Source organism: Oratosquilla oratoria, chromosome 19 (assembly GCF_046742065.1).
Source record: "Oratosquilla oratoria isolate Oo_2021 chromosome 19, ASM4674206v1, whole genome shotgun sequence".
Classification (NCBI taxonomy): domain Eukaryota; kingdom Metazoa; phylum Arthropoda; class Malacostraca; order Stomatopoda; family Squillidae; genus Oratosquilla; species Oratosquilla oratoria.
In genome coordinates, this window is record NC_134795.1 from 26614940 (window position 1) to 26630240 (window position 15301).

Here is a 15301-nt window from a genome sequence, read left to right on the forward strand (position 1 = left end):
TATATATTCAATTGTGTTTACTTCCTCAGCCCATGTATCAGTGTCTGTGTTTTGTGTTACTATTTCACATTCACTGTTGCTTTTATTAAAGTAACACATAATGTGATTGGTTCCAAGTGGCCTGCAACAGCTACTACTGATGAGATAAATCCCAAAAGACTGAAGAAGCATTTATCATTGGAGAAAAAAAATGAAATTTTTGAGGGCCATGAGGGAGGTGAAAGGGCTAACTCCAGAATCATGCAGTTGGCCCAATGAACTGTCTCTACAATAATAAACAAGGAGACAGTGTAAAGAAAGCTGGTGGAACAGCTTCTACATTAATGGCAAACTATGATGAGGCAGAAAGAACCAATAATGGAGGAAATGGAGAGACTCAAGGCTGTGGGTTGATGACCTGTCTTGCCACAGCAATACTCATTCTACCCCCCTTGTAACAATGAAAGCCCTCTCAATTTATAATGATCTACATAAGAAGGGATATGAAGTTACAGGTGGGTCAACTTTCAGTGCCAGTAAGGGTTAGTTCAACTGTTTAAAGCCCAAGCAGCCCTACACAAAACAGTGAATAGCTGCTGGAAGAAACTGGCCTGAATGTGTCAAGCCAGATGACGGCTTCATTGGATTTAGTGATGTAGCACCCATTTGTAAAGACACTGTCAGGCTCTTGCATATGGCTGGCTTCAAGGAGGTGGATGAAGATGATATGAATGAATTGCTACAGTCCCATTATAAGCAACTCAGCAATGAAGATCTGATGGAGTTAGAACAAGAACAAGCTCTCTATGGCAATGATAATGATGCGCCCCAGCGAGGCCTTGACATCAAAACACTTTGTGAGGTGTCTTCTGGCTTAGATGCAATAATTGAAAAAATAAAGTAAAGGAACCCAAACCCAGCATGAAGTGGAACAATTGTCTATAATGTGGAGCAAGCCTTCAAGGTCTACAGAAATATATTCAAAGCCAAGAAAAAAAGGCAAGGCAAACCACCATTTCCAGCTTCTTCAAACCTGCCGCTCTCACCCACCCAGCCCCCCATCCTGCATCAGCTGATCTGGACTCCCCTCTGCCACCTCTGCAGTCTACATCTGGCAGTCTTCCATCCACCTCTGCTGCCCAGGATTCATCAAGCCCTACCACTTCTGATGACAAGGAGAAGGCTTCCTCAGGATTTCAGTAAGACAAGCCATGAAAGGTATGTGCAAGTTGGGAAAACTAGTGGCTAGTGGCATTCTACAGAGCCTCTTTTTCTGCTCTTTTCAGTGGATATAGGCCTACCAGGGAATCCACTGTATAAAAAAATAATGCATCTGTAACACATCCTCTTTGGATGGCATGGAAAACTGTTATATATCTCTCAATATAGGCTAGGCCAAGGCTACTCTCCCCATGAAATAAAATACTATTAAACCTTAAGTTCAGTATCCGATTGTTATTCAATCAGGTTTTTAGGAATGTAACCCAATCATATAGTGTGGGGAACCTGTATTATCATTATCCCCACCTGTTCCACCCCCTCATGGTTATGGGAAAAGTGAGGAGCACCAATTAGAACACTTCATTAGATAGATTAGGTTTGATTAATTGTCTTGAATTTCACAAAGGATGACAAAAATGGAGTGTGGTCTTGGTTGGGGAAAAACCCATTGGTATATGTATGGTATATGTAAAAAAAAAAAAAGAGAGAGAGAGAGATAGAGAGTAGAAAAAATCTTTTAAAAGCATGATACAGAAATGAAGAGACTGATTACTGCCATTGTATATAAATCTAATAAATAGGAAGATCTGAGGGAATGGGGGAAATCATTGGAGCCTTGGAAAAGTTAAGAAGGATAGGGGGCAATTGTCTGTGGACAGGACATTTGATCACCACCAATGAACAAATGCAAAAGAAGAAGAACTAAGGTGAGGGGACATTTGTCCAATGATGATGGACAAAATTATGAGAGAAAAAAATGTGGAGGGCAACTAGGGATAACTTTCCAAGATTTGCGTACCATGACTATGTACTTGATGAAGCTCTAACAAGCAAAACATCATACTGATAAAGGCTCCATCCTCCCATGGTGTTTCTTATGATGGTTATAGTAGCAAATATTCACAATAATTATGTTGCTCATTCTGTGAAATTATATTAAGATTATTTTGTTATGGAGAGTAAGCACATAGACATGTTGGTACAATTGTAGAGCATCAAACAGGACAAATATCTGACCTAATTTAACCCACCCAAACATAAGCAAATCCACCATATATAACCTAATTAGGTTTATGGTCAAATTAGAAAAGTTGTTAATTGTAAACTAGACCAGTAACCTGTGGACCAACTCTGTGGCCATGGCCAGGTTACTTGGGGTCTTATGCCTCTTGCAAGAGTTCTAAGGCTAGGGGTTGATTATATTCAATAATGAAATAATTATTTTTATTTCAGGCATCATGACTATCAATAGTGTTTACATCCTGAGTAAGTCGGGGGGTTTGATTTATCAGCTTGACCACAACATGCCTGTCATTGAATGTGAAAAGACCTTCAGCTATCCCCTAGAACTAAAATTGGAAGCTCAGAACAAGAATTACACAGTTGTGTATGGACAGAGGGATGGTATTAAAGGTAAGAGTAAACTGGACAAGTGGAGTGTTGGAAAACTCATGATGATGTATTGCTTTTATAAAACCCACCTTTAGTATCAGTATCCAGAAATAGTTTATCGAACCATTTGCTTGCAGGTTTCCATCAGTCTTAATAAAATCTAAATATGGGAGCCAGGATAAGATGTATAAGTTGTTTTCTGTAGTGAAAGGGCTGAGCTGAGATAGTGTAACCCTTCAATTGCAAGTTTACTTGAACATGATGAAACTGTATGGCAAAAGCCAGACTAGAACAGACAGGAGACAAGTTATCTGCAGCGAAGGTGTTACCTCACCTTTATTCTTCTCTTTTTGTTTTCATTTTGTGTTAGATATCACAAGTTATTCTTCTTTTATCTTGAATTCTCTACTTGGTGTCATCACCATCATCTGCTTTCGTCTTTGCATTGTTTCCCTAGTTGTAGTCTTCATCGTTATCCAGGTTCATTCTGCAATCCTATTTGGCTAAGTTATATAGTGATTTAGGGTTTTGCAGTCTTCAATCTTGTTAACTTATCAGATGAAATTGCTTTTTTGGTTCAGTAGCAAGTAAAATAAAACTTATTTGACAGCTGTAGTCTACAACTTAATTTACAACATGTATGAAAACTTCGAAATTTGGACCTCAGCTTACAAAGGCGGAGCATGCCGACAGGAGACCTTTTGGTCCATATCTAGGTTGGATGCAAAAAAAATCATATTAATAAATAAAAACTATAATAATGTAAATAACAAATAAAATACATAAATAAATGCATAGGTATAGTTAGATGATAAACAAACAGGGAAATAGTAAATAATATAACTAATAAGAAATGAAAATCAAAACAGACAAATGATAACAAAACAAAAACAGATAATATGAAATAAATTACAGTATAATCATTACAGCATCTTGCTTAGGTGTTTATCTAAATGATTCTTAAAGCTTCGAACTGAACTACATTGCACTACATGGTGCTTACTCCTACTTGGGTACCATAATTAGCATAGCCATGAACATACGTGAGTCTTCATGTAGGGTCTTTGATGGTTTCATTGCATTGCTATGGAAGTGCTCCATCTTGGACTTTAGAAAACCAAGGCAGTGGGTTGAATGATTTATTAGTTGGTGTATAACCTGTCAGCATTTAATATCCCTTCTCATCCAAATGTTTCAGTCGGTCACATCCTGATGGCAGTAAATGGCATAAAGGTAACAGGCACTCAGCTAGATGATGGACGGGATTCAAGAGAAGTCTTAGCAGACCAAAATAATTACCCAATCAGTCTTAAGTTTGGACGACCAAAACTCACAACTAATGAAAAAATCTTTCAGGTAAAGAAAAATAAATTTTGTATATGAAGTGTTTACTTGATATTTAATGGTAACATTTTTTGTATACTGTTCTTTATTACATAAAGCATTTTCTCTTGTTTTTTTCTTCAGGCTTCAATGTTTTACCCATTGTATGCATTAGCATGTCAGCTAAGCCCTGAACAAAGAAGCTCTGGAATTGAAGTGTTAGAATCCGATTCATTCAAGCTACACTGCCTCCAGACTTTGACAGGTGATTTATATTTTATTTTGTTTATTTATTCGTGGGTTTTTGTGACCTGGGCAGTAGGCAGGAGACCAGGATGAGCCTTCATCCATAAGGAGCTAAGATGAATGGGAAACAAGGTGGTGGATGGCAGTGGGTGTATGCCTTGGCTGGCTGCATTCCTTATAAGGGGGAAGAAGTCATTGGTATATAGATAGATTTGTGGGTAGGTGCATGACTTGGCTAGTTAACCTCTTTAAGAGGGAAGAAGCCTATTGGTACATAGATAAATAGATTTATTTATGTATTTATTTATCATTTATTTCTTATTAATTATATGAACTCATGGCAAATGTAGATTGTGTAATGTTTGAAAGGTGCTCCAGCAGTGATTTTTTTTTTTTTTACAAATAATTCTCTTCCACAGGTGTAAAGTTTATAGTTATGTGTAATCCCAAACAAACGGGTATGGAGGCCTTGTTGCGCAGAATATATGAAATATACACAGACTATGCATTGAAAAACCCTTTTTATTCTCTTGAAATGCCTGTAAGATGCGAGTTCTTTGATGAGAATCTGAAACAGGCACTTGAACTTGCAGAAAGGTCAGGAATCAGTAATATATAAGTATTTTGCTTTTGTTGTTGCTATTTCTCATTTGAAAGAAATATTTGCAATAGATACATGAGATAGTCATGGATGACATGGATATAACAAATATTTTATTATATTAACTTTCACATTTCAGTTGATCATGGAAGAAGATGAATGTGGAAATAATAATTGACTGGATTGTTTTTGTTGTGAATGAATGAATAAAGAATATTGATATGTATGTATCAGTCATAAATAAAATAACGAGATATTGATTTGTGTTTGGTATTTCAATAACAGGTTTGGAATAGGATAGGAATATAGTTCTATTCGTATGCTAGATTTTTCACCACTCATTCTTCACCACTCACCTCACAATAAATTGAACATAAAAAAAACACACCAGCATATTACTCAATCATATACAGTCAACTCTCAATTAACATGAGTTTAACTAACGCGTTTTCGATTTAACACGAGTTAATTTTTAAGGAAATTTTTTTGAATGACATGACAATTTCGATTTAACATTATTTGAATTTGACGGTAAGAGCACTGAGAGAAAGGGCCTCTGCGCAGTCCCCTGCACTCTGTTTTGATCTCAGTCTGAAGCTAGCCTGCACTGTGAGTGGAAGTGTCTGTGTACAAGTTACAGAGAAATAAATAATTGTTACAGAGAAATGAATAATTTAGTTAGAGATTGTAAACTCTTGTTTTCTGTTCTACACCAAAACAAAAAAGAAAATGGTGTCACCAACCCACAATTAATGGTAAACTAATTTTTAAATGTATGGACCATGATTATAAGTCATAAAAGCTTGAAAAATTGTTACAGAGAAATGAGTAATTTAGTTATTTTAAACTCTTGTTTTCTGTTCTACACCAAAACAGAGAGAAAACGGTGTCAGCAACCCACAATTAATGGTAAACTAATTTTTAAATGTATGGATCGTGATTATAAGTCATAAAAGCTTGAAAAATTGTTACAGGGAAATGAATAATTTAGAGATTGTAAACTCTTGTTTTCTGTTCTACGAGTGCCCGGGAGTCAGAGGAAGAGGTGAGTGAGGTGGAAAGTAGCTGGTGATGAGAGTGCACACAGAATAAATAACTGTGTGCTACAAATAAATACAAAGAATGTGTGTTTTTGTTGTTTCTATAACCTACAAATGTATTAATAATAAGTTTGTTCAAGTTCGGAGTAACAAAATCCCAAAATAGACAAGACTTTCCCAGTGTCCAGGGACCTACCCCCCATTACTATTATTTCCTATGGGAAAAATATGTTTAACTATCGTGATTTTGAGTAACACAACGTCTCGAGGAACGTAACCCTCACATTAATTGAGAGTTGACTGTACAACCTTCCACCCATACTTTACAGTACATCCACATGAAAACATTCACACCCAGATCACAAATAAGCTATTGAAGACAGGCCACCATTAGCCCCACAGAAAAATCTCTGAAGAGAAGCAAGAATAACACTAGCACACCATACAGCACTAGCACAGAATAGGCTTGGCCACAGAATTAAACTGTCTAAGAAGACACTGAGTACCTCATACACTGCCTCACACTACCTATCACTGCACATCACAATATTTCTTCCTTGAATGACTTCTGGGCTTACCTGGTGGCCATTGCTGGTTTCATAAGTGCTGTGGGTCTTGTGCAAGAGAGACTTGGGGCAATAGATTAATTGGTTGTTTTTATCTGCTACTAATATGTGTTAGTTACCTTATTTACCGTAATTTGTGATTTGAAGTTGATTTTTAATGGACATGTTCCATAAAAAAGAGGAACAGGAGAAAGTAGAAAATAGAAGGTGAAAGTCTATTTATCTAAATACCAAGTGGCTGTTTACCCTTACAATGGATATATTAAGTTAGGCCAAACATTAAAAATGGAATATGCATATACCTAAAATGCCTTTGGTATATGTATATTCCATTTTTAATTTTTGGCCTAACTTAATACATCCATTGTGAGGGTAAAGAGCCACTTGGTATTTAGATAAATAGACTTTCACCTATTTTCAAATTTCATGTTCATCTTTTTTATGCTGCTCCATGATCTCTAATTGGCAAGTTCTTTCTCCTGAACTACCAATTGTTAATACCTAGATCTAAGTGCAATTTGATTTTGAAACAGTGGAATGGTATGAGAAAATTTAGTTGATTTTTCAGTACTAATCATAGGAGGACTCATGGCATTGTGCCATCCCTGGCTATGTCTATGGTACATTACAATTTATACGAGTGTCCCAAGAAGGCTAAAGTCTTCTTTTTAAGAGTCATTTGAGCCCTCTTATCTCAATGACCTTTTGGTTGTATGCACCTACTGTTGTCAGTTGGTTCTCTTTCTGGGACTCAAACTAGATCAGTGGTTCTCAACCTTTTCTTATCTATGGACCACTTTTATTATTATTGTTGTTATTATTATTACTATTATTATACACACACACACAACTAGGTAAATACATACAGTATATATATATATATAATGTATATATATATATATATATATATATATATATATATATATATATATATATATATATATATACTTATATACATATACACACATAAATACCAAAGGCTTTTTCCCCCCTTACAAGGGAGGTAGCCAAGTCAAAAGGCATGTACCCACTCACACCCATTCCTTTCCTATCCATCACCCAAAAAGATAAGTCCAGTGAAAAAATTCATGTATTGCAGGGAATGAATTTGAAAAAGAAAATAAGTCACAAGTTGGATACTCTATCATGGAGGTAAGTGAAATTCCTATAGAATTGAAAAGATTTAGAAACTTAATCTTTTCACATGAGGCTAGATTGCATAACTTGAGAAGGGATAATGAAACTGACAAATGAAGGAAAATGATCATAACACCATGGAGGAAAAAGAGGATAGGCCAACAACAAATGAGATAGGAGAGATGGAGTAATCTTTAAAAGGATCATGAGGCAACAGGAAAGATACCCTAGAAGAAGGAATAGGGTAAAAAAAAAAGTCTAGATGCATCTTACTCTTTGGATGCCAAGAAGAATATGACACCTCATAGAAGTTACACCAAGAATAAGAAATGCAAAAGATTAGGGAAATTACATTGACAAATCTAGAGAAGGATTTTATGTAACAGACCAGATTGATAGCATGTATAGTTTAGGCAAGTATATGAGAAATTGTGCATGTCCAATGAAAATAAAGTTCAAGTTGCAAGCCATGGCAAAAGAAGTAGTCAGCAAGTCTTTGAAGTTAGCATGAGAAGAAAAGTTAAAAATATTTGGATTTAGAAAGCTGCTAACGAAGAGGAATGAACAAAGACATGAAAGCTCTTAGAGAAAGCCAAAGCCAAACATTATAGAAAAAAGAAAAAGAGCATTTTTTGGGGGGCAAGTTATCAAACAGAATGTGAGGAAATTGTTTCTAAGAAAACAGGAAGGCAGCATTGCAAAGGAAGCACTACAAGGAAACTTAGAATAGCATATGCTAATGTTGATGGTTTACTATCAGCTAGATTGGGGATAAATGGCTACTTAAAGAAAAACAAACCTGATATTTTGTGTCTAGTGGAGACAACTCCCCATTTTTTTTTTTTTTTATATATACATTAGGAGAGCAACAGATATACCTGGAGAAGACAGAGAAGATAAATTGGGTGGAGGGGTAATGTTTGTGTTGAGAAGTGACATAAAGGTGGAAGCAAATCCAGGCAAGGCTAAAGCAATTTACCTAGAGATTAGTACTAAAGGGCACAATAAAAGAGACTTCATGGTGGCATATGTTCCCCCCAAGACGAGCTTGGATTGAAACTCAACATCATTTTTTTTCTTATTGGATACAGCTCTTCTCCTAAAGAAAAATATTAAGCAAAGTAGCAACATAGTCCTTATTGGAGATTTTAATTGGATGTGAAGTCAGCTGGGAGGAATGGAAAGCAAGCGGCAAAGCTTATTCATGTGGAAATTCCCTGTTGAGTATAGTAATGGAGAACACAATGACCCAGTGGGTAAAAGAAGTGACCTGGGTAAGTGGAGATGACACTCCCAGAAGATTAGGTCTGTTACTAACCAAAGAGCCAGAGATCATCAGCTCCTTGAACTACCTTTGCCCAATAGGAAAAAGTGACCATATTATAATTTAATTTCAGTTAGAGGATGAGGAAATAGAGTTAAGGAATGACTCACACAGGCAAGGGAGACTCAATTTTAGGAAAGTAGATTACTTAGGTTTGAAAATATTCTTTGAAGAAACAAACGGGGAGGAATTCATGAGTGTCACAGGAATAAGGAAGAAATGGGGAAATCTCTCTTGACATTTACAATGGGGGAGTGAACAAACATGAAAGGAAAAAGCAGAAACAGGACTCATTTAAAAAAAAAATTAAGAGTGCAAAAAAGGCCAGCGATTCCTTCATTCAAGTTTATCAGTAGAAAGTTTATTATAGAAACGTTTATTCTCACATGACGTTATTTTAATGGACTTATTTTTAAGCAAAGATAAGCAGAAATGATAACCTCTTAGCCGCATTTCCATGATGTTTGTTGATATCAGATGTTAATGGATATGTTTACCATTGTTTTGAACCACTGGATTTCCCAGATGGGTACAGACTAACGTGGGGGCAACATCGTACTCCCTGCGTAGAAGGAAGACGATGCCACATTCCATTACATATGCCGCGTCGGCGGCAGGCGATGGGTCGTCACCGCGAACCGCCGATATTGCCAGAGACGGCGCTCCTGACGTGAGGAGGGGGACGAACGGACGATGGTCCGTCATCCACGAGAAGTGTGGTAGTTCAAACTGGCCTGGCTTGCATTTGGATGCGGCCCAGATGGCAGCAAGCATCTCCAGTGGTAGTGGCGTGTCGGGTTTCGGCGTCCGTCGGAAACCGTGGGCCACACTGGACGAGGCGCAAGCACCCGGTATTTCAGTCCTGCATGCACACCGCAGGAGGTGGCGACACCACTGCCGCCCACAGGAGGCATTGATGGGGACCGTCACGGATGCCCAGTAGGACCTACACGCATGGGCCGTGTCGCCATGCAAAGGATTCCCCGCTAGATGCACGCACCCCCGCCCCTTCTCCCGGGAAGGCTGGGGGCTGCCGTTCCAGTGTCTTCCGGTCCATTGCCCGCCACCACCTGTGGTGACGTAATTACCACGAGGGAGCAGAGGCGGTGATACAGGCCCGTGCGAGTCATACTCCTGGAACCAGGGGTCATTAGCATGCATAAAAGTGCCACTCAGTTTCTCTTTTGATGTGGTTAGAGGGTCACCTCAGACATCTGAAAAATCAAGGTGGACGCTCAGCGGACTTGCAGCAGGGTAGATATTTGAGGATTTATGATGGGCGTCGGCTTTCGGAATAATGACCAAAATCTGGGGTAGGGGAAAGTCAATTTGACTTGGAACGATCAGTTTTCAATTAAATCTAATGAATGACCACTCATTTGAATTCACTAAGTGTCAGCTTTATAATGATGGGTAGATCATTGCAATTGGTCAAGACCAGAGGTCAAACTATGACGTAAAACGTCACCTGCTTAAAATCTGGGCCTCCAAACACAAAATGACACCATAGTATAGGAAAAATGATAGTTTATTCTTCAATTTTCTCTTATTTCTACCTCAGATCATGGGTAAGTTTTTAAATTAACAGTGGAGAAAATATGGTAATAATTAAACGCTTGGTGGCTAACTCAAAATGGACCAAAATTTGGAAAAAATCAATATTTTAGCCAAAAACGCTGAAAATTATAAAGTGAGTCTAGTGAAACAAATAAGTGACAAAGTTGACAAATAAAACAACAATTAAAGTGTTAAAATGAACTTTTATGTTTTCCATGCTTTGTATCCCATTTTAGAGAACTTTTAAAATGCCAATTTTGACTTAAACACTAGCATATGTATGTTTTTTTTTTTTTACTGTTTCGTTTCATCCACAGGTCTTGTTCAGATACCTAGATACAGATCCTTTAACATATCTACAATGTGTTCTTACAGCCATTGTTTATGACACAGTTACAGTATTCACAACATTGTAACTCCAGTTTTCTACAGGGGCATCTCTTCGTGGCGCATGATTGGCATTTACATGGATGCGGAAAATCCTCTGGCAGAAGAACCGCCATCTTCTCTGGCACCAACTTGTTACCTTCTCTGAGGTAACCAAATTTGGTTGGGTCTATAGACACCTGGGAATGATCATGACAATGCATTTGAAGATAAGAACCATACAATGCCCTCATGATATGACCATGCAATGCTCGGGTGGTAGGAGAAAGGTCCAAAATGGTTGTCTTACTGTGATGGTACAAGTGATATTGGAATTCATCCATTGACTTATAAGTCTCTGACTTAATGTATACCTTCACAAGATACTGTTCAGTGAGCGCCAGATCTACTTTCAAATTCTTGCCAAAATCACTTAAGTATTACACAGGATTTGCCTTCATCCCAGCAGATTTTGTGCTGAATTTACTGGTTGAATCACACCCAGTTAAAAAGTGCATGGCTATGATAACATCACAGAAATTCTCCCCCAACCTCTCCGCCATTGTTTGGAGAGGAAGATACATTGTATTCCTTACACCAACGCCTATCCAGAACTCAATCAGCCCATGTTCTTTGAACAATTTCCAGTAATACAACATCAGTGTCATTTGACCAGCATCCAGTGTCATTTGATCCAGATTTGACAGCATCAAGCGTGTGCGGAATCAAACGAACATCAGCTTCTTCAATACAGACATCAAGATTTGGCAAAACGCGGAAACTACCATTCAATACAGCTTTGCAAGGTTCCATATTCTCTCCACCCATTGCACTAACAACCAGTTCAGTATTTTCATTCTGTTCCTCTAAGATGTGACACCTAAGCGCCTTCTCAAACTTGATTTTATTTGACGATGACGCCCAAAATGCATCTTTTGACACCGGCAACTTTGTTTGTTTACCAAGTTCATTTATGTCACTTGGGTTTATGGTGCACCGTCTGATACGTTCACTGTCTTTAACTGACCCGTCAATGTATGTGTCAAAGACAAAGTCAGTTCGCTTTGAATTGATACTATTGCTTTTGATATTTTTCAAAATTTTGGTACAGATATCACTGCATGTCTCAATAGGCCCAAGCTGCATTCGGCGCATCCAACCTATCACATTTACAATGGTAGCAGTCTGTTCTGGTGCCCATGTTTTTGGTGAACCATAGTGCATCATCTGAGAGAACTTTTTCCAGTTCAGCACAAAGGTCGCTCTTTTATGACTTGATCATAAGCCCTTTGCCATCAAAAAGATAGCAGGCATCAACCAGGTCATACTTCAACAAATATTCTATGTAATATCCTCGCATGCGTGTTATGTCAAATAGCCTCTGCTCTTCAGCTAACTGCTGACCTTTATCCTTTTGCTCACTTGCTACAGCTGACTTCCCAGGTTCAGGACCCTTGAATGTTTTCAGATTGTTCTTATGAATTGTGTCAAAGACAGATCTCTTTTTCGTTACAAATGTCTCTGTCCGATATGTTTCATAGAGCTCAGTGGACTTTGATGTGAAATTAAGCAAACTTTTGCTTACATCATCAGAGACAATTTCCTGGGTGATGATATTGTGGAGTTTTCCACCATCACTACCAACATCGGTTGGGACCAACACAGGATTCTCATGGTGCTGGATGTAATGAATGACACCCCGAATGTCAGTTTCACTGGCCAAAGTAGCTGGTTTGGTAAACTCATGATTCACCAGTAGCTCTGTGTTGGCTAATTCAATACCACTCAACTCTCGCTGTTTATGCAACACAGCTAGCATTTCATGATGAATCATTTGCCATTAAGCCACATACGCTTTCCTCTTGGTATTGCCAATAATACCACTGGCACTTTTTGCAGATTTGTTTATTGTCTGCTCCAGACACATGTCTGCACCCACTGCAACAAAACGCCCTTGTGTTCTCTTGACTGAAAACCGTCCTGCCATGAAATTCTCATGGAAATGAGGTGCCGTTTCAGGCAGTCACCTCATGTCTTCGAGGTAAACCGACCCCCAACGAAGATAGTTCGTACAATCACAACCAGCAAACACTGACAAGACTAGCTGTACACTGTGCAAGTGTAATTCCCAATTACCCTCTCTATCTGTTCGCACTAGATCCCTCTAACTGTTTACCATTTGGACAAATTGATCCCAAAATGCAAATATCTGCGATTCAAGGCACCGCTGGGATCGAAATCTCTTAAAATCATCTAGCATTTGGGACGAACTGTCCAAGAATGTCTGCAACAGCCGTTTGTTCTCATCCCGATGCTTTTCAGCCACAGCCGATTTCATCATGGACAGAAGCTGAAGCTCAGCCATATACATTTCAATTCCGTTCACTCTAAAGAATTCGGTCCACTGCAACCACTCTACACATTCTGCTAACATCATGAGCCCCTTTAAAGATCTCACATAATGTGACCCTTCAAAGACTGATTTCACTACATTTTGACCAAACACTTCAGCCTCCACTAAGGCTGTCTCAGCACCACTACCTTTCACGTAATTGCCAATTGCACCCATGACAGCTTTTATCATATGGAATGACCCCAGAAGCAAAATAAAATTGCAGAATTCATCAGGCCTATGCATCATAATTTCCCTGGTAATATGATACACACCTTCATCACAAGTTACATGCAAATGCAATTGTTTCATCTGGCCCAGGATGCTCTGAAAATTCTTCATAGCCGTGTATACTGTATCATGCAAGGTGACGGGATACGGTAAAACAGGAAGAAAGCCGACTATTTTCAGAGGAATACATTCATCTGTAACAAAGGAATTGAAAGCACTCCATGAAGGTATTGTTTGTTCATCACATGTCTCGACCACACCCTCATTCAAATTGGACAGATCTAGTCTACTTATTACCCATGATGTGTCTGTCTTTCGAACCAGACCAATGTTTGCCTCACCCATTTTGTACAGCCCCTCGCACACCTTATACCTTTGAGAAAGAGCTGGTCGCTTTGCAGGCCTGACGAACGCCTTCAGTACCTGACAGCCGTACTAGGGAGATCAATATAAAATAAGAGTATAGGCATGGTCTCCTAGATAATACAGGGCTTTAGATAATCAAAATGCATTGTATGCAGTCTTCACGTTTCAGAAAGCAAACTGGTGATATTCACCAAAAAAGTGAAAAAACGGGAAACCACTCCCCCAGCATAGGCATGTACTATCGAGAGATTCACTGAATCTAGGTAAGATTCACTGAAACTAGGTCAAATGATGTGACAAGAGAATTGATCTGTATTTGTGTTTATTTGATTAATGATCTGGAAAAAGAAGTTGAATAAAGGAAGTTTGTAATTGATCTGTAATTTTCGGCAATTTCTGGCCAAAATATTGATTTTTTTTCCAAATTTTGGTCAATTTTGAGTTGGCCAACAAAGGATAATTATTACCATATTTTCTCCACTGTTGATTCAAAAATTTACTCATGACCTGAGGTAGAAATAAGAGAAAATTAAAGAATAAACTATCATTGTTTCCTATACCATGGTATCATTTTGTGTTTGGAGGCCCAGATTTTAAGTAGATGACGTTATACGTCATAGTTTGACCTCTGGTGACCTCTGGTCTTGACCAATTGCAATGATCTACCCATCATTATAAAGCTAATACTTAGTGAATTCAAATGAGTGGTCATTCATTAAATTGTATTGAAAACTGACTGTTCCAGGTCAAATTGACTTTCCCCTACCCCAGATTTTGGTCATTATTCCGAAAGCCGAGGCCCATCATAAATCCTCAAATATCTACCCTGCTGCCAGTGAGCTGATTGTCCACCTTGATTTTTCAGATGTCTGAGGTGACCCTCTAAGCAGATCAAGAGAGAAACTGAGTGGATGCAAATGACCCCTGGCTCCTGGAGTATCAGGTGGGCTCCACGCGGGTGGCGCTCGCGGCGAACGAGGCGAAGCGGGAGAAGGGCCTCCTTGTTCGAGCGGTCTGCGTTGGCATGGGCCCTGTACAGGGTGACGTTCGCAGCTGGTAGGACGGAGCAGTGGGACAAATACCTCTTTGTTCGCGCGAAGGCACGCCACTAGCACTATCACACAATTTTGCAAGTTAGACATTTGACCACTCCTGACGCTATACTGATGTTTACCTTTTAATTCCTTTCCAGTCTCACCTATATAGCATTTGTTAAAATTTTTACATGGAATTGTATAAATACATCCTTCTCCCTTATCAGGAGAGTTTTTAATTAAAATACTTCTAACTATATTGGAGTTCTTAAATGCTACTTGAATGTTGAAAGTCTTAAGAATATGAGGTAGTTTGACAAAATTCTCATGGAAAGGAAGAACAAGTAGGTTTTTACATGTAAATGTTTTACTAGCATTTTCCATATAGAAATATATTTTGCCATTTTACAAGAAATATCTATAAGGTGCTTAGGATATTTTAATTTTGAAGCTATGTCAGATATTTTTAAGAATTCATCATACAAAAACTCCGGACTGCAATGATGAGACGAATAAAAATGTACAT

General features: G+C 38.4%; 1 protein-coding gene across 6 annotated transcripts in view; it reads left to right on the top strand.

Annotated features, from left to right (window-relative positions):
* Positions 1 to 5022, top strand: part of Trs23 (trafficking protein particle complex subunit 4-like protein Trs23) — a 7791-nt gene extending 2769 nt beyond the window's left edge. For 3 of the 6 annotated variants that reach the window (XM_076202821.1, XM_076202822.1, XM_076202820.1), the window contains exons 2-5: positions 2434 to 2613; positions 3791 to 3948; positions 4060 to 4180; positions 4581 to 4961. In XM_076202821.1, coding sequence (XP_076058936.1) covers positions 2439 to 2613; positions 3791 to 3948; positions 4060 to 4180; positions 4581 to 4780 — 654 coding nt within the window. In that variant the 5' untranslated portion in view covers positions 2434 to 2438 and the 3' untranslated portion in view covers positions 4781 to 4961. Of the gene's footprint in view, positions 1 to 1037; positions 1198 to 2430; positions 2614 to 3790; positions 3949 to 4059; positions 4181 to 4580 lie in introns of those variants that run through there. The other 3 variants (XM_076202824.1, XM_076202819.1, XM_076202823.1) reach the window with 3 other exon arrangements.
* The last annotated feature ends 10279 nt before the right edge of the window (positions 5023 to 15301 follow it).